The sequence below is a fragment of the Sinohyriopsis cumingii genome, chromosome 3 (assembly GCF_028554795.1).
Source record: "Sinohyriopsis cumingii isolate HCF-2022 chromosome 3, ASM2855479v2, whole genome shotgun sequence".
Lineage (NCBI taxonomy): Eukaryota > Metazoa > Mollusca > Bivalvia > Unionida > Unionidae > Sinohyriopsis > Sinohyriopsis cumingii.
Genome location: NC_142963.1, coordinates 63,553,946 through 63,575,215, shown reverse-complemented (window position 1 = coordinate 63,575,215; position 21,270 = coordinate 63,553,946). Strand labels below are relative to the sequence as shown.

General features: G+C 33.8%; 1 protein-coding gene across 1 annotated transcript in view; it reads left to right on the top strand.

Annotated features, from left to right (window-relative positions):
- The window catches only part of LOC149802987 (cytosolic Fe-S cluster assembly factor NUBP1 homolog), a 75,299-nt gene that overhangs the window by 36,508 nt on the left and 17,521 nt on the right, over positions 1-21,270 (top strand). The window contains exons 6-7 of the mRNA XM_089952522.1: positions 11,298-11,388; positions 18,040-18,194. Coding sequence (XP_089808648.1) covers positions 11,298-11,388; positions 18,040-18,194 — 246 coding nt within the window. The remainder of the gene's footprint in view (positions 1-11,297; positions 11,389-18,039; positions 18,195-21,270) is intronic.

The window sequence follows — 21,270 nt, the reverse complement described above, 5'->3', positions numbered from 1 at the left end:
ATATTTGTATTCAAATATTATTTTTTTTTTACATGTTTGACGTTTAGACCCATTAAATTCATGGTTGGTAATGGTTTATCTTTGTGAATTTATTTTTTTACATTTTACTCTATCTATCTATCTATCTATCTATCTATCTATCTATCTATCTATCTAGTGATAGCAGATTTGTTTTTTTTAGAGCAACACAAGTTTCGACGTTGTCGTTTTTCGATATGAATGTTATCTTTTTTGATAAAAGAAATCTTGATTTATTTTGAACAAACAATAAAACTAGAATGTATCCAAATCAACACACAAAGCAGTGACGTAATACACAATGTGCTTAGCGATACACATGTTAAGAGTACTGATACCTCGTGGAATAATGTTTGTTTTTACGATCTTTTCAAGATACTTTATCCAGAAATTAAAGGTAATTTATAAAGAAAAACGAACAACACCTTTATAAAGAAATATTTATTCACAGTTATTTTCAGCACGATTATAAAACGAGTATTTAACAATGCAAACCCCCCCCCCTTTCGCCTCTCTCTGTCGATCTCCATCTCTTTATTAGTTTTTTTTTTATAGGTCCCTCAGTAACTTGCGCCCTCGCTTATAGTGCGGTCGATGTTTTTGGACCCTGTTGTGCGCGAGTTATCGAGGGAGCGGTGTACTAAGTCCAATATGGCTGCCACATTAGCTTCTTGAAAATCATGTCATCTCTACTCCTCCATTATGGTGGGTCAAATTAAAATGGTATTTTCATTTAAAGACTTCTTATAATATTTAGTTCCTCCTAAAAGAAAATGGTACTTCTACACATCCAGTATGGCCATCATATTAGTCATCCTTAACATCTTGTTGCTATTCCTTCTGAATGGATGGGTCTATCAGCATGGTGTTATTACTCAATTACTTCTTATAAGGTGTAGTTGGTCCAAAATGAAAATGGTGTTAATCTGATAGACAGTATGACCATCATGGCATCAGTCTTGAAAATCTCTTTTTCATTCCCCCCCGCCAAAAAAAAAAAACCATGGAAAGTCATGTCAACATGGGGTTTTCATGAGAAGACTTCTTATGATTACTTGTTGGTCTTAAATGAAAATGGTTCCCATCTGACATCCAACATGTCTGCTACAGCTAATTTGAAAATCTTGTTATTGCTGAAGAATATTAGATATTTTTTCAATGCTCGTTAGTTAAAAGGAAGAAATGGTCTTATCCTGAATTGCTGGAAATTAATTTCAGCCAGTAGCATCAGTCCTTTTATAGGTTTTTTTGTATCTTTTCTTTGATTTCCTATTATGTTTCTGTGCCTTAGCGTTGAAGATACGATACCTCCTTTCTCTGTCTCTCTCTTTACATCTTTCCATCACAGTCTTTGTCTCGGTTTATTACATGGCTACATCATACCCACGAGCAACAGAGTTTATATTTTTGTCTGTTTCTCAGGAGTGCTACAAGACACCACATTTTGGGGTTGGGTGGTAATTTGGTTGGTAGGGCCATGGGCTCATAATGTAAGGTTTGCAGGTTTGATACCCACCAGACCAGTTTGAGTTGGTTACCTGAGTGTGTTTTTGAGAAAGGCACTTGGCTTCCATTTCCTCAGCTTGATATAGCCAATCATGTGCTCAAAGTGCTGTTATAAACCAATCAGCAACCAACAACTGTGCTTTCAAGCTGTATTAACCAACACCCAACAACTGACTTTGCTATTGAGCTGTATTAACCAGCAAACAGCAACTATGCTTTTAAGTGTATTAACCAACACCCAGCCTTTTAAGCTGTAATAACCAACAACCAACAAATGTGTCTGTTATTAAGCTGTAATAACCAACAACCAACAAATTTGTTTGTTATTAAGCCCTATTAACCAACAACCAACAAATATGTCTGCTATTAAGCTGTATTAACCAACAACCAACAACTATGTTATTGCTGTATTTTTTCTAAAGTTAAAGGAAAAGCATCATTGCAGCTACTTGTCCAAATTGAAAATTATCCAGTAATTTGTGGAATAGCGGATTATTTTTGCCCATGGTATTTTTTACTTGATTAGATCACTTTTCATCCACATAATGCAGATCTTTGTTCATTTACAGTCGTGTGTAATAACAAGACACTACAAGAGCAGAAGATGAACATAGTGTGTTTTACAATCACTTTTGCATTCAGTGCACTAAAGCAGATTAAATAAACAAGTTCAGGATGCAACTTGATAACATAAAATTAACTTTCTGTTGACTTATTCATGTGTTACTGTTTGATTTACTTGCTCTCCTGGTTTCAGCAATTTTCCTCCATCAATATTTCAAAACTTGTTAATGCCCTCTGATTAATACGCAGTTGCGAAGCAATTATCTTTCATGGACTGGTTTTTATTAATTTTTCATTGGATTTTTTCAATGGCAATACTCCATACAAACTATATTTCAACAGCATATTGATTAAGGACTGGGTGTTCTTACTCTTTTAGAAGTCCACCTCATAATACAAACATAGGCATGATTTACAAGTATTTTCATTCATTTTCTGTACAAGTCTAATCATGTTACATGAGTATATCCAAATCATTGTCACCTAAGTAGTTGTAGTTAACGTCTTTATGTAGCAGGTAGACTGACTGTTATCATTTGTATAAATTAGGTTTCATATATACTGTAATATACAGTCATGTATATATAATCATTTCAGATCTGTTTTGTAGATAAAACACCTCTCTCCCACACTGCATTTATTATTTATTATCTTGGTCATGCTTTATAGATACGTAAAGGTTCATTATTGATTATCAGCAATAAATGGCTTGACATCAGTAGTGTTAATTTGAATTGATCATAACAAAATTTCTTTTATAAATGCATCAGTAGCTGAGTACAACAATACTTGAAATATGAGTATATATTAAACAGCAATTACTTTACAAAAAAAAAACATTTAACAGTTTTAGAGACCTTGTAGTTTGTGTGTGTTATACATTGTAAAAGTGTGTTTTAATGTTTTATTTTACAGTTAATATTGAAAAGTTTTTATATGTTCATTTATGATAGCATCTGTTATTTAAGTTAGACTTTAAACGTAGCAATAATTGTCAGAAGATCTTGTTTACATTGTTTCCTTGGAAAATGTATCGTATTATATGAAAATCAAAAATAGAAAAACCTCATTCCAAATTCTTTTTAAAATTCTTTTTTTTGCGTGGAAAAATACCCAATACATCAATCTAGAGTGGACAGAAAATAACAGACAATAAGCTTTTGGAATTTTGACGAGCTGAATGATCATCTTTAAAATGCCAGCCAGTTCTATGCGTGGGATGGGGCTGTGCAATGTCCACAGATAAATGGCTTAGAGTTGTCCATTTTAGTTATAATTCACAGACTTAATATAAAATTGTTTTAAATCATGCCACAACAAACTGCGACAGGGTACATTTCTGAGACTTTCCTACATGAATAACATTTTTACCACTGTGTATAATATGAACCTAACAGCAAACAACATAAACCAAGATTCTGTGGCACATAGTGCACTGTTCATTTGAAATCATTATTAACATGAATATTAGATGCAGATCTCACATTAGATGATGGCTGATGGCAAATAACATTTCAGTCTTATATAGATATATAAACCTCTCCCTTGATAACTTGCGCACATCGGGGTCCAAAAACATCAACCACACTATAAGTGTGGCATGAGTTATCGAGGAACCTATAAAAAAGCCAAAACTAATAAAGGTATCGATGTAAAGGCAAAAAGGGGGAGGGTTTGGCAGGTTATAGTGTTGAATACCTAATTTATAATCGTGCTGAGATTAACTGAATAAATATCTCTTCATAACTGTGTACTTTGTTTATTTTCTCCTCATAGATGAACACTAATTTTAGGATAAATTGCAGTATATTGAGATCATCAAAAACATTATTCCACATGGTTTCAGTTCGCTTAACACGTACCACTTTCCACATTGTGGACTACGTCACTAATTTGTTTGTTGAATTGGATACATTCTAGTTTTATTGTTTGATCCAAATTAGACATTTTTTTTCATATAAAAGATCAACACTCTTTTCGAGCAACATTGTTTTACATACATACATACATACATACATACCTACCTACCTACCTACATACATACATACATATTTACATAGATAGATAGATAGATTTTATTGTGGTAGAAGTAAAATGGAAAAAAATCACGAGGGTTAATCATTACCAACATGAATTTAATGGGTCTACAGATTTAAAACAACATAAATTTGAACACAATAATACTTGCCGTTTGTGACATGTTTCACCAATATAACTTCGCATTTTGAAAAAATCAGTTACTTTTTTGTGTGTTACTCCTTGATTTCTCTACCGCCGAGCAAACTCCTGCAGATTTCTCAACTGTATGATCCTTACATAATCAAACTTTTGGTCTCCAGCCACCGTATGAAAAGGTGAAACCAATTTCAATTGGTCAAATAAAATGAATTTTGATAGCGATAGTGACCGCAAGAACTTATTCTCAGATTTGCATGCCTTTAAATTTTTTCTTTGTACCTCCCTTGCTTGATTTGATACAAAAGACGTATTCAAAGTGATAAAACAACACGTCTCTTTTAATCGATTTTTTTAATGCAACAAAACACTTCCCCAAGTTGTTGATCAAAACAAAGCTGGCATGTAATTAGGTTCTCACAGAAGTACTCACAGGTTTCGATGTGACGGTTGATTGACTCTTTTCATGTTTTCATAGAACAGAATATGTTGCGATTATAATGTTTAAACTGAAACAGAATTAAAGGATTAGAACGTGACTTTCACATAGCAAGACATTTAATTGGTGTTTATTTCATTCTATGTTATCACCTGTTAGCATTTACCAGAAGTTTTCATTGATCGCTATTTCACCAGACTGTTTATTTACTGTGTATTGACAACTATTTATCATAACAAAATATAATATATAATATATTTTTTAGAACTTGCAAATTTCATAATATGGATTCTATCTTTACAGGCATTAATCACCATTTTCAATGATAAAACGAGCGATGTATTGTATCAAGGTTTAATTTGCTAATTCTTATCATAATTTTTTCACGTTTAGCTGTATTAAAGATATTTAAAATATACATTCTATGGGAAAAATCGAGAGCCACACCAGACTATTAGCGGGATCGTGAGTTATCCAGGCACGAGTTATTGAGGGAGTGGTGTGTATATGTGTGTGTGTATGTGTGTGTGTGTGTGTATATATATATGTGTGTGTGTGTGTATATATATATATATATATATATATATATATATATATATATATATATATATATATCCCCCTCTCCAGCAGGTGCCCATAGCAGCAGAGCAGTGTTTGCAGTTTGGCATGTGACATACATGCACAAATGATGATTATTGGAGCTTAAGCAGTAGAAATCACATCTTTTAGATGTGCTGTACATTTTAAGATCTTGGACATACCCTGCAGCTAGTAGTCATTAGAGCTATACAATGCTACAAAGAGAATGCTTTACTGTTGATTTCACATCAATCAAGTAGCTATAGACACACAATACAAACATTACATCTTTTGTGTTCCAACTTAATCCATAGCTTTCTATTATGTTATCTGTGGCATTCAACCAAGCAGAGACCACTCCTTGAATTTACTTTTAGTCTTTGAAAATGTGACTGAATTTTTATTTACTTAGAATAACACTATTATTTCAGAAAAATTACTTAGCAAGGATGCATGTGAAATTGAAAATAAGACAGGGTTGTTGCAGTTTTTTCAGTGCAGGATATCAATCCAGAATAAAGATTTTTCTTTTCAATCACACTTATAATTGTTAAAGATTTAAAAGTTTGTGGTAAGAATGAAAAGGAAATTTTGTTGAATGCTGTGTCAACTCTGCCTTTATAGTGGGTAGTCCCAAAACTTGTCTGCTTTTGCAAGAATCATTAAAAAAAAAATATTCTAATAATGTAAAAATATAGAACTGGACACAAACTTAAATTCTGTAAAAGGTATGTAAAATAGATGATAAAAGTAACATGTAAAATCCTAAAAGCAGATTGTCCAATTTGTTAGATAAACCACATTTCCTTAAGTAGTCTAATATTTTCTCAGGTGGTCCATCATCATACAGTTTCTTTATTGAGTTCATGTCATAATGCTTCAGTTGCACAAAGTGGAAGTTGACACTCCTCAAGAATGCATTTCAGCGTTAGTAGAGGATCAGACTATGACCTGCTGAGACGCAGCATGTTGTCACATTTGGGTCTGCTGGTTTTTTTTATCGATCTGTCATCATATGAATGGAAATCTGCAGCTATTGTTCAGTCTGCTGATGTCATATATTATTTATCACATGTGATTGAAAAGTACATTGATAAATGAATTAATAAATTGGCTGTACATTATGGCCCACATTATACAACTCAGACCAGGTTAAAACAAATGCATAGAAAAATGAACCTTTTAGTGTAAGGCAAGGTAATTTATTTAGGCTGAAATCCTGAGTAAATCAGTTAAGAATTTTTCGAAAGGAGAATTAAGATTAAAACTAAGTTTGTTAATGTTTTTCACCTTTAAACTCTAGCTGCTTTTTGAATGTCATGATATGTTGTCAAGCATTTATTGTTTGGATGCAGATTATCAGATTTTTCACATACACTACTTAGAATGTATGATTTACTCTTTAAACATTGCAGTAGTGTCTTATCATAACACTGTATATGGGAGCCATAGAATATACAACTTAGAGGCTGCCCATAATGAAGTAATGGAGTTAATTGTTCTACTACTGTATATGCTCACTTATGAGTCCAACTGCAAACTGCACAGACCCAGATCTGCCAGTGCTTAATTTACCAGCAGATCTGGATCTGTGCAGCTTGTTAAGAGTAATCAGTAGAACAGACAACATAGATCCTAATCTGAAGGTTCATTAGATCAGCTGATCAGAATACAAATATTAAATGGGTTTGTTAAGCTAACTGCTAATAACATAGTTAACAAATCATATATGCAAGTAATCTAATTATCTGTAACAGTATATGTAACAATATTGATTGCAGACAATAGATATTTTCCATGTAGCAAGGTGCATCTATTTTTGTCATCGAACTGCACTTAGTAAGAGCACTTTGTCAAAGCTGCTTTGTTTTCATTGATTGCCAATACTTGCTAATGTTATTCAGACACGATATCTGAATGTCATAAATTGGTTACTGTTGATCAGCAGATTTCTGTTTAAAGATGTGTCTGCGTTTATTCTTACACTGGAGTTATTAGGAGCACTAAAACTGCTTTTTTCTTAATCAATTCCATGTACTTGTTAATCTTATTCAAGCATGATGTCTGAAATTAAACAAGGAAACTACATGTCGGGCCACATCTTAATATATGTGAACCTCATGGTCAGGAGAATTTTCTTCCCAGGATGAGGGATATCCCCACTCCCTTGTGCCACTGATTCAAATCTTATGTTTACACAAAAATTATTAAAAAGTTAAGAAAACACTATTCAGGTTTTTTTCACACCATGCGTCCATTGTAGTATGTTTACAGTAAAGACTTCCAGTGATTATGCGACTGTGAACTGGCATACCCTTCAAACATGACATATTAATTGTTAATTTGACAGACAATAACCTAAAAGTAATCATTAGATTATGCTATGTATGATCAGCAGTAATTCATAATGGATTACAGATGTTAATGAATTAAGGTTGGATTACTAAAGAGTTCAAGCAGCATACAACAGTTAGGGCAAAAAATGTGTTATTTCACTGGCTTTAAATTAGGCATGGTGGGTAATTTTTTAAAAACATTACATATATTATATTGATTAGCATATATAATGTACTGAATTAGATGCAGATCGCTCTGGTGGCCTAGTAGTTAGAGCATACATCATGGACACAGGAGGTCGTGGGTTCAAACCCTGGCCGAGTCATACCAGAGACATACAAAAATGGTACTAACAGCTACCTTGCTAGGTGCTCAGCATTAAGTGGTTAGTGTTAGGATTGGTTGGCCTGGTGTCAGGATAGTGTGACTGGGTGGGACATCATACTACATGTCTGCGGCGTGATGCCCCAGTGCAAGACATCATTATAAAATGACACACTGCAGACATCGTAGTGATGTGACTGAAAAATTGTGAAAGCTTCATTAAAAATCCAAATCACATGCACACACTCAATTAGATGCATAAATCAATTTAGGATTTTTTTATATCTTTGTTTTAATTTTGTTTAAATCCTGGAGGAAAAAAGTGTTAGGGTTGACACTGAAAAACAGAGATCGTCAATCAACTGGAAACACATGTATTTTTTTTGTGGCCTTAACATTACTTGGACTCTTTTGGAAAGCTAGGATTGTAGGATTGGTTTTGTTGTTTAACATTTATTGAGATGGGTCTACTATGTATGATCAGAAGTAAATCAGAAAGGGCTAAAGACATTCAATGGATTATGGTTGGGTTAGTCATTACTAAGGAGCTCAAGTGCCATAGATACTTTTGGCTTTGTTTTTAAAGTTTGTTGAGATATTTAAGTGTATTTTCTCCCAATGCTGAAATCTGAAGAACGAAGCACACACAATTCAGTAATGTGTTGCGACTGCTGTTAAACTTAGAAACAGAAAGAAGCAAAACCAATAAGTTTATTAACATTAACAAATAATTTAAGTTACAAAGTGAATTTGAGTGCTCCTCCTTACCTATCACTGCCATCTCATCTCAGCCTGTGTGGCTTTGTGTCTGGGCTCGGCTAATGTGGGTATTTTAGAAAGCTTGCCAATAACTTCCTTTTGGTCGGTGGGTTTCACTGGGGTTTTCCCAGGTTCTCCCTTCAACAATAATACTGGCTGCCATGTATAGCCTATCATGTGCTGATAAATTACATTAAACCAAAAACAGCAACACCTAAATGATTCCTCTCAAATTATATCTGAACATGTAAATGATTCTACAGACTGAACTGAAAAGATGAATGAATACTTTTGATTACCTCATTCTTATATACTAATTTCACTTGACCTAATACACAATGCCCATGATGTGGGTCACAAGTTACTTCCAGAACGTTCAAAGTTTGTAAATAATGTTAGGCTTAAATTAAAATCTAAGTACATGTCTTTAACAAAAGTCAGGCAGACACAACACAACCCTCAACCAAGACAATAGTCAGGCAGGCCAGAGGTCCACCAGCCCACAGGAAGCAATACTGGTAAGTTTTCTCCAGTACACATGTTGGACAAGCTGAGACATGAACTTGTGACAACAGAGGTGAGATGTATAAATGATCTTTAATGGTGAGCACCTTGGACCACTAGCTCACCTAAGGCCCCAAACCTGGATCAGAACAATAGATCATCTTCTAGTGTTGAGATCAAACAAATGTGAGGATTGCCACAATGTTGGTGCTAAATATAAGGACAGTATGAAAGGCAACAAGTTACTGTGGAAGGACTGATATGATGAGATGATATACATATTTTAATGCTGGGAAAGTAAATTTGTTCAGTAATTGTCATTTTAGTCCATCTGCATGCCAAAAATTGAGTCTCTGAAAATCCTTCTGATTTGAAGTAAAACTCGTGTCCAAATTTTACAGATCTCCCAATCTGTCCTAAGCTGATCTCCTTGTTCTCTCACATGTATGCATCTTGTATGCTGATAATTTGAAATTTATGGATGGATCTAATTAGGTATATGCACAACAATTGTTCAGATTGGATAAAAATTGCTTTATATTTCCAAAGCTTTCCAATATAAAACCATTTTTTTTCAGGCACCCCTCACCCAAAATGATAGACTTTGATAATGTTGAAACCCTGTTTTCTCTTGGCTTGCTAGTCTGTTTGGTGCTTAGTAGCAAATCAACCCATTCAATGTTTTATTATGCAGAAGCAATTGGGAATAAAGTACCTTGCCCCCAGTAACACACTACAGTTGCCAAGTCAGCCTGGCATGGGCTGGATTTGAACCTGCACCCTTCAGGTTGTGAGTTCAGCATGCTTACCACTAAGGCTAAGCTATTGCTGCTCTTGTTTCCTATTGGAAACTAGAAGAGTTTTGGATGAAGTACTTACTACCAAAGAGTAGTTACTTTTATGTGTACTTGTGACACAGTAAATCTGACCATAGTAAAAAAAATGCAAAAAACAGTCTGGCTGTTTTGAACAATGCTGCTCAGTAAAGAGTGCTTTCCCTTTATCTCAATATAAAATACACTGCTCCATCTTTATAATGCTTGTATTTCTTGAAAACTTGAATCTGATGTCTGGTCTGATAAAACCCATGAATATTAGAAAAGTGGTAGAAGTTCTAGATAAAGACTAAATTGGCATTGACAGCCCATTTCATGCCTTTGAATTTCACAAATACTTGATGTATTACTATTGGTTCATTTTCACCCATTTAATTTTTGAAGGAAGAATTGAGCATTAATGATTAGTTTGATCCTTCCTTTTATTACATGTTGCATTTAGCTGGATACCTTTGGTATTATCTCTTACCATTGGTAAACCAGTAAAGGTAAATGCTAACTAAGCATAGTACTATGCCATCAGCTGTAATGATGGGAAAACATGTTCAACTGAAAATGGATTATTAATCTGAAACATTGACGGTTTAGAGAGCTCAGAGAGGATAAGTCCATGGCAGTAGGTGATTTGTGTAATAAGTTAATAGATTTGGGGAAGATGGGGGAGTATGTCATTTCCTCACATAAGAAACACCAGCCATTAGCAAGCACTTTAGATTCCTCAGAACAATCATTCATTTCATTTTTTAAAAATGGATTCTGAGAAAAATTATATCAGTCATCTTCAAATACTCCTCCCCATCATGCTGCAGTTGCTAGATCCAAATCTGTGTTTGGCTCAGATCTCCTTCCCAAGCAATCACAGTGGAAGCTGAATGTTTTTGCATGAACAATGAATGATGTATGGACATCATTATATAATAATTTTATTATTATTTTTTCATAAAAGTGACTCATGTTATAAGTTAGGGTGTTTCCTCATAGTGCATTACAACAGAACAGTAGAGTATCTGACAACTTAAATCATATTAAAATTGTTTTTTATGAGCCAGGAATGAAGAGAAACGGAAATATATTAGTGGACAGAAAATGTTATCAATTTAATGGCATCCATGACCATTCCAAGTCATAAGATGGGTTGCAGTAGACTGAGGGACTTTATAGTGAGGGTGCACTGTACTAACAAGCTGGAGCACTGGTCAGTGTGTATTTCACCAGGCATTTGCAAAAACTAATCATATAAGTTTATTTCTTTTCAGTATGTGGATGATAACCTGTCTGTGATGTCAGTTGGCTTCTTACTCTCCAGTCCAGATGAGGCTGTCATTTGGAGGGGACCCAAGAAAAATGGCAAGGAATTAAAAACCATTTCAATTTATACTTTGCTTGGAGGTTATAACATTTCTGAGCATGAAATCAGGCATATTATTTTGTTCAAAGTAAGGAAGATGTGAACATCTTAAAATATAATTTTTTATTTTCTCAGAGCCCTCTGTATAACCCTTGACCTCATGTAAGCGCCTTTGGATGCCTCTACCCGATTCACATGGAAGTGAGTTTAGATGCCTCTACACCATTCACACTGAAGTGTGTTTGGATGCCTGTTGTTAACATCAGTCATTTTGAGTTGGTTTTCATAGCACCACCTTCAAGGAAAAACCCCTATTAGATACTGCATTCATTGATGTGAATGGCCATTACATCAGATCATGTGTTGGCTGTTTAAGCTCAAGTTGTAATCTGCAATTTAAAGTACTGGGTCGGATTCTCCACAACCTTCATGACTTTACACATATATCTTGCAGTTGTAATCTGCAATTTAAAGTACTGGGTCGGATTCTCCACAACCTTCATGACTTTACACATATATCTTGCAGTTATTGATGTGATGATATATAAGAAAAATCAAAACTTTTGGTTGTGAAAGTAAATCATTTTGTTTTGGTTTTTTGGTTTTAACCACAATTTAAAGATATTAGTTGCTATATCATCCCAAAGAAACATGATTTAAGTGCAGTTTTCAAAGGAAGCTCCGAAGTAGCCAACCTGAGGTAGCCTGGGCAGGTATAAAGCCTGGAACCCTTGGATTATGAGTCCATTGCTCTTCCAGCTGAGCAAATACATTTCCATTAGAAAAGTCAAATGACTAAACATTTGATTATGATTTTTTATTAGTAAAATGAAAATGTTTAAAGTTTTATGTAAAAGCAAATAAAAAAAATTCTTCAAACTTTTTGACTTTTTGTGACAAAATATTCTGGGAAAAGCAAAATATTTGAATAACATCTCACAGTTATTAAGGCATTCTTTTGATAAATACCAAGTGCAAACAAAATTGCAGATGACTTATATGCCGGTAAACCATTTCGCTTTAAAGAACCTTATAAACTTGCCTATAAGATGAGTCCAACTGCAAACTGCACTGACCCAGATCTGCTGTCGCATAATGCACTGACAGATCTGGGTCTGAGCAGTTTGATAGGAGTAATCAGTAGAACAAACAACATAGACCCTGATCTGCAGGTGAATTATGCTACAGTAGATTAAGATTGATTTTTTTTGTAGACTCATCATTTAACGAAATATATACTGTATTCAAGTAGCTTAACTATTACCATTTACTAGTAGTCTAGGAGGGATTTCCTACCAAGATGAGGGGTGTATCCTTTCCCTCCCATCACTCACTGAAATCTCCCAAAGTTATTATTAAAAAATTTCCAAAACAAAAATTGCCATTTTTATTTAAACGTCTTACTTCAAAAGTAGTGTATTTATGAGCCAGCCTGTATTCACATGCCTGTGAGCTGGCTTGTACAGGCAAGCATGACATTTTAAATGATAATTAAACAGATAATATCCTAAAAGTAATCATTAGATTATACTATGTGTGATCAGAAGTGATTTGCAAAGGATTCAAGCTGTTAATGGATTATAGTTGCTTAAGAACTTTCATGGTATAAAACAAGGGTGGTTTGATTTTGGTTTAAAATAATCTTCAGTTTCTTGTAGTAGATAATGTTTCAGATTTAATCAAAATATTGTTCCCTGATTCAGAAATTCCACAAACATTCTCATCCAAATGGCCAGAAGCCAATCACATAGGGAGAACAGGCTCATGGTTCTTTTTGGGATAAAGTCGAAAATGTGCACTGTGAAATATTTGCTATTCTCATTGATAAGTCAAATGATCGAGGGACAATAAAATGCTGAGAATCCTGAGTTCAAGTTTTTGACAAGGATATTAACAGGATATCTACATTTTAAACTTCTTATTGGACTCAGTAGATTATATTACCATTGCCACATTTCAGTGCAGCCACTGAAAAAACATTTTTCATTCTGAGGAAAATTCTGGCTGACTTCAATAACAATATATCATCTCAGGATTGTTAAGATCAGCATTGATGAGGACTGCACAAAATATAATCCAGTCATTTATCTAATAAGAAAGGATAAAATAATACCTGTGATAAATATAAGGGCAGGATAAAAGGCAATAAGTTACTGTGAAAGAACTGATGGGATGAGATGATGTGCATACAAGGTTAGAAGTGGACCTCTAAAACCTTGAAAAATCTAAACTTTCATTTTGACCTTAGAAACCTTGCAAAATCCTTAAAAAAAACTAAAGAAAACTTAAAAAAAAATAATAAAAACTTAAATTTTTTTTGAAAAAATGGTGAATGGCTCTACCCATACCCCACAAAAAGTGCCTTTTTTAAACATGGATTTTTGTTAGTTTAGCTTAGCAGTATATAAAGTGAATAAACTATGCAATTTAAAGACATGTGGTAATTTTAATTATTTATTAATTTTTACTTTATTTTTATTTAGGAACAAACTCCCAGCATACTTTGTCAGAGTTGTAATATATGCTGTGCTCACCAATTGACCAATCATTGATCTATGAAATTGAGCCTGTATCCCAGACTACTTCAGTGAATTCACCATACCCTGCATGCTACATATACCCTTATAAATAAATGAAATATATATAAATATATAGATATAATTCCTTTTGTTTACTTTTATTTCTTTCACAAAAGAAAATCTTGTCCTCTGATTCTTTATTCACAACTGTTGTTATGTAAAAAGAATCAGTCCAGATATCTTTGTTCGCAAGGTCAGAAAGTCAGATTGTTGTCAGTGTAAATGTGTGGGTTTGTAAGTCTACCTTGGGGTTTATTGAATTAGAGAGAGAATGTGTAAACCTCCAGGTTGATATATAACACTTTTTGTCACTTCAAGTGCAGCCATGGATTAAAATTCTACTCCAAATACACAATTGAGTACACCAAAGGAGTCCTGTCACACGACATAAAATTTGTCTTTCTGACAGAGAATCTGTCATTTAATACCTGGGTATTCTAAAATTTCTAAAGTAACTTTAATGAATAGAACTAGTTTGTCCTTTCTTTGCAACACTTCAGTTACAGTTAAACACATTTATTCTTTTTAACTACCACATTATTATCTATGATATCTTGCAAAAAAAATGAAGATGCTGGAAAAAAATATTAGTGACTTTCAACCAAATGCAAGTTGCTTATGGACATATATTCATTTTGTCTCCTCATTCTTGGAGTTCATATTTTATTATTTGGCTGTTCTTTTTAATGAAATTGTAGACTGTGAGTCATTTAAGAACATGCTATTTTGACTGGTCACAACCATGATTTTGGTCACCAGAGGTTTCTGTTGCCTACCTCCATTTAAAAAGCAATTTACTATTTGTGCTTCATCAGTCGAGCAGGGATTTCTATCTCATTCATCAGCAGTTGTTGTTATTTATCTATTGCAAAGAACTGTATTGAATAAATACCATCATTGTCCTCCCTTTTGTCCTCTTTTAAATTTTCTTTATGTGATTTATTTCACCTGTATGAGATGGTGTTGTTATTTTTGACACAAACTCTGGGTTCACATGCTGTTTCGATGGAAACAGTTTGTCAAGATAATGTCATCTAAAATGTATTGATTTTTTTTACCACTTCAATTAATTTTCATTTATGTGGCTGTATTTATATGGCTGATCTCTAAAATATTCATTAAATTTAAAATTATATTTGTGGGCAGTAAAAATGCATTTAAAAAGATTTACTTATAAAAGAAACTGAAATGGCTTTTAGGAACCAGTAAGAAGTATACTAATTTTTAGTTTCATTGCAGAAATAAAACTCATTTAGTTTTAGTTTACATTTACAAGAAAAAATATATTCTGCTTGGTAGGAATTGAAAAAGAATGTCCAGCATTGGAGATGATTGCTTTACTGTTTGAGCTCCTAACCACTGTCTGTTGCTGAAGAGGGAGCTACTGTAGCTCACATGGTAGAGCCATTGATTTCTAGGTATATGAGACCATTTACTAACCAGCCTAGCTGGTCCAGACAATTTAGTCTTGTGTTATGTGCAACCAACTGTGAGACAGATGAACCACGTTTGATTCCTGACCACGATTGTTGGAATTTATCTCCCTTCCTATTGCGGAGCATTGAACTCGTAATCAAATGCTCCTGTGTTTGATACCTGCCACATTGTGTCCATGTGAAAGGTGCTTAGCTTCTTTTACCTCCACTTTCTACATCCAATAATTTCTTAAAAGTATCATTAAAACTAATAAAAAACTATAGTGTTCATTTGCACTAAGGTCTTACTTTTCAACCTTTCCATTTTTTACACGTGCTGTTTCTTTCCTAATTGTTTTCATCAGTTTATTTGGAAACATAAAATACAAACAATGTTCATATACGTTACTGACAAAATATGACTTTATAAAATGCATTTTAGTTTCTTATTGTTTATTCATTCTAGCACCTCTTCATGAACTTGAGCATGAGAGATAATTAATAAAAGGAAGAAAAAAATATTGATAAAAAAATTGATATTATTTATTTCCAAGCAGATCCAAGAAAATAGTCTTAGGTAGGTATGATTTTGATTTTGATACATGGTTAGATATTGAAAAGAAATACTTTCTGGGGTTGGCGACCACTCTGGTGGCCTAAGTGGTTACATTGTCCACCTTGGTTGCAGGAAGTTGCATGTTGGAACCCCAGCCAAGTCATACCAAAGGCTAATAAAAATGGTACTAGGAACTACCTTGTTTGGTTCTCAGCATTAAGAGTTTAGTGTTAGCACTGGTCAGCCTGGTGACATGATCATGTGAATGGGTGGGACATGATGCTACATGTCTGCGGCATAATGCCCCAATGCTAGGCGTCACTATAAACTGCCACTCTGCAGGCACTGTAGTGATATAACTGATCTTTTTTTTAAAGCTACATTAAAAATGCAAATCTCACACTGTCTGTCACACACACACACACACCATTCTCTAACTCTTTGGGATTAGTTGTTTCTTAGTAAAATCTACATAGCATTAAAACTTGGACTATATGTTTAGGGGTGGGGGTGGGTTTGTTGGTACTTTGACTGGACTTATTTAGCTATTACTAGAGGAACATTCAAACCTGGTACCAGCAATTATTTGTACTATGAAAAATCTTGTCTACACATTTTTTTCTTTCTTTCCTGGCTGAATCTTGATAAGATACATTTGAGTCTACATTATTTGGTATTATTTTAAATGTTAGTCTTCACTCTGTCTCCGGACACCTTCTGTATGAATATGTGATAATTGAAAAACAAACATCCCCTGGAAAGTGTTTACTACCTCAGGCCACAGAGTCATTGCTAGGGTTGAGTATGGTAATACATTCACTCAAACAGGTGGGTCATTTAGATTTGATCCTGTCCCTCTAGTCTTTTTTTCGGAAGCTTGTTAGTATGATTAAACAAAAAACTGTTAGTCAAAATAAAGTTAGAAGGCATGTTTCTGTCCATTTGCAGAGGACTTAGTTAAATTTGTATGCTTTTTTAATGACATACAACCATCTGTGTATACATCTGTTCCATTTTGTTTCCATTTAACTAGAGCTTTTCATCATCCATCATTACCTTGCATTTGGGAAGAGACCTGTAGATTTTAGGTCAAAGGTCAAGGTCAGATGGATTGAAGGAAGAACAATTGTTTCTACACATTAAGTTGACTTATGTACCAGGTACCTTGACCCAAATGTTTGAATGTTTTGCATTTGAGGTAAGAATCATACAAATTGGATTGGGGATCAAAAGATCAAAGTTCAGGGTCATAGACTCACACAGTAAAAATTGTTTCTGCACAATCTCTTCAATTCTTTATCACATACTTTTATCAAACATTTTGGATATCTTGCGTTTGAAAGAACAAGATACCTGTTAATTTTAAGGTCAAATGGTTAAAAAGTAAAGATTACAGGGATTGACAGAGAAAATAAATTTCCACAAAACAACTTAAGTTCTGTACCGTGCACTTACCTTGACTATACATTGATGGTTTGCATTTGATCCAAGAAAGGTACTTATACATTTTGGGGTCAGAAGGTTATGGTCACAAGGACTGGAAGAAACAATAGTGTTTCCACAAAGTAACTTTATTTCTGTGTCTTTTATCTTTCACCAACTTTTGTGGATGGGTTGTATTGGAAACAAAGATTCCTATTGTTAATGCAGAGTGGATCATTTAGTAATGCAGGTCAATGTTACTGAGCAATAGTGACATAGTACATAAGTTAAATGGGCATAACATCTCTTTTAAATCAAAAAGTATAATAATACTATTTACCACATGGTGTGCAAATCTGCTATTTGCAATACTTCTCAGATTTTAAAATGTTTTTCAATACTATTTTGCCACATGGTGGGCATATAATGTATCATTTGCAATACTCTTGTTTGATTATAAAATTGTTTAGTCCTGTTGTTGGCATAGACCTAGTGTAAGGTCTGTTGTTCACTTTATATTCTCAGACAGTGTGACATGTTTCTTTTCGTAGGTAGCTTTGTTATCATGCCATGAATCTGCTTACATAATTTGACATTGAACAGTAACAATTTCTGTCAGAGTTATAACACTTTTTCTACAAGGTTTTTATTTTTTTCAATGTGTACTTTATCATTCAGGTCTTATCAAGCAGTTTCTCCGTGATGTAGACTGGGGAGAGGTGGATTATCTGGTGATAGACACCCCCCCAGGGACATCAGATGAACACCTGTCTGTTGTACAGTATTTGAGTGAAAGCAAAGTGGATGGAGCTGTGGTTGTCACAACACCACAGGTAATAAGGTTGTTTTTATGTCCCAGCTTTATTTAATGCAGAGGGCAGATGGTGTTACACTTAACGATATGTCTGCACGACGTTCATTGTGTTTCTGTTTTGTAGTATTATAAGGACTTAAGGGTCTGAAACCTAATTTGTTAAAAGGCTTATGGTAGAAGACTGCTGAAATCATTTACATCCAGGAATCATTCATATTGGAATAAGTTAAAGATACAACCCTAGGATGTATGTCAAAGTAAAAAAGGTTGGTTGTCCCTGAATTAGTTTGTCACTCTGGGCATCATTGCCATGCAATCCCATGGATTGGTTTTATTTAGGATTTAATGAGATTGTGGCTTGAAGGAGAAATCTCAACAAACTTTTATTAGCTTCTCTTATCCAGATTTTTGTGTCGAGCCTGCTTTGGCTTAAGTTTGACACAGCAATCACTTTTGGATTGGTGTGTGCCCATCCATTTGGATGTGCATCAATCCTCAGTGTTAAAGTTTTTACTTAGATTATCAAAAGGTAGACTCCACACAAAGGGGTCTGTTTAGTGGTCAAATTTATATATTTCCTCAGTCTACTGGCATAGCAATAAATTTTGTAGTCAAAATCATGGATTAATTGCAAGCTTCATTTTTATACCGATTTACAGCTTGATGCAGCTGACTTGAGGAACAGAAAATTACATTTAAAGCAGGAAATGTATGATACGTATATTTGATCCTGTAAGTAAGGAATTCTGGCAACTACTCTAGGTTAAAAATTGCATTTCTGTCCTTTTCATTGTGGCATGAATCCTGCTTGGAACTGGTGGTCCATTTTTGAGTATACTTCAACCATTAGATCGTGAAGACCCAGTTGCAGTTCCTTTTTCTAATTAATTTTGACTTGTATATTGCTCCTTGTTCAAGTTTGACACTTGCCTTTCCATCGTGAGTTTCTTTTTCTCACTTTTGAAGGACTTAATTCGTTGAAACCAAGTTAATTTTCAAAAGGCCTGGGTCAGGTTTAAGTTGTCACCTTTACCTGAATACAGGTAACTGAACAAAAATAATTAAGATATAAATAAATTTGAATGTATCCAAAAATTTTGAGGCTATGAAAAGTACCAACAATACCATTTCCCCCCATGTTTGATTTTAAGTTTGTCTTGTATGAACAGTCTCATTTCTACATAATAACAATTAAAGAACTGCATGTAATTTAGCCAGATTTTGGTATGGAAATCAATGTCACAAATTTATTACAGGATTAAAATGATTATGGTTTTTTATTTATGTAAATTTGTGCTAATCACTCACAAAGTAACCAATGTCCAAAGCTCATTTTGAAATATGGATAAAGAAGACAACATTTTCTACCATCTAGACATAATTCTCGTTAATTTATTGTTGGGTTTTTAATTATATGAAATTAAATCATTAAGAATTTGTATCCTTCAGCATTTAAATTTTTCAGATTTATTTCTTTATTTAAAAAAATGTAGCAGCCCACAAGTAATGTAATTTCATTTTCATTGAAATGAATGACCACAAATCTGAATAATAATTTGACTTAATATCTTCTTCTTCTTGTAGTTTTAGCATTTGAAACATTTCCATTTAATTCATTCTTTGAATAATGTTCTTAAATTATTTTTGTTTGTTGTGAAAGTGGTTTGATGGACATCATCTCTCTCTCTTTCACTCTCTTTTTCTCTCTCAGAGAGAGAGAGACATACACACAGACACACACTTAGAAAAACTAAATGCAGAACTATTTGTCATTGAAAATGCCAATGTACCATTTTGTGTTACATTTGGTAGCCTCAGAGTTCATTTCGGTAGCTTTTAATTCCTCTTAAGATAATTTTTTTACTCTTGTTATATGCCCCTCAGTAGCCTCAAATTTGGCTGACCCAGATCCCATGCTATTATTATTATTGTTATTGTGCATGGCTTGGGTGGCAGAAGTCATGGGTTGCTGCTCGAGGTATTCAGTCTGTTGCTGTTGTTCTGTTTTATTTTCAGTGCTTTTAGTATCCATTCAAATATCATCAAATCCATGCACATATTCCTGTATGGCTGCTAGCATTTTTTCTAGTTCATTGTCATTTAAAATTGTTTAGAATTTTGAAAAATCACCATAAGTGGCCATATTGCTGGACACTAGCAGATGAAAACCAATAGTGCATAGTACATTTTGAAGTTGAATGAAATTATATTGGAAAAAGAGAAAAAAATACATTTATTTGTGGAATTTCAAATCTAAAAGCATTATGCTGTCAGCAAATGTTTGCTTACATTGCAAGCAGTACTTAAACCGAAAGTTGTCCCATAATTTACAGCTGTACAAAAATATTCCAGACCAGTATCATGTGACCATTAAAATTCCAATCATATTGCAGAAAAGCTGTTTAATTCATAATAATTGGAATTATTCAGGTTTAATTTTCACTTGTAATTGACTCCATTTCCTTCAGCTGGGACATATTCATTTTGGTCCTGTCCATCTAAGCATCTTTCAGCTTTTCTTGGAAAGCTTTTTAGCATGATTATGCAGAAACTATATTTTGTATCCAAAAGAAATTTGACAGGTGTGCTATTAGGTATCTGACCTGATTGGGTTGTAATGAAATGGTAACTTTTTTCTTTTTCTCTTTGTTGCTTGGTAATTTTTGAATGTTGAACAATTGATGTCTTGTGTGTTTTGTCATTTTCCAAATGATAAATCTTTGACAGTTTAAACTAGTATTAAAATTTAAGATTTATAACAGCAGGGAAATGCATTATACTACAGTTAAACTATTTGTAGTTTAATAAGAAGCAAAGAGTAGTACTTGGGTTTTAAAATTTTTTAAATATAGTCTATAGCAGTAGTTTTCAGCCTTTTCAAGGATGGCGATTCCTACTGAACATCAAAAATTGTTGTGGACTGCCACATAATAATAGTTGAACTTTTAGGCTCTGTTCATTGACAAAATATGTAATGACAAAAAACTAAACGAAACTCTTAGAATAACCCTTGGGGGGTCCGCGACCAACAGGTTGGGAACCATTGGTCAACAGAATTATTGTAATGTCAGCATTAGCATAGTGAGAAATTGATG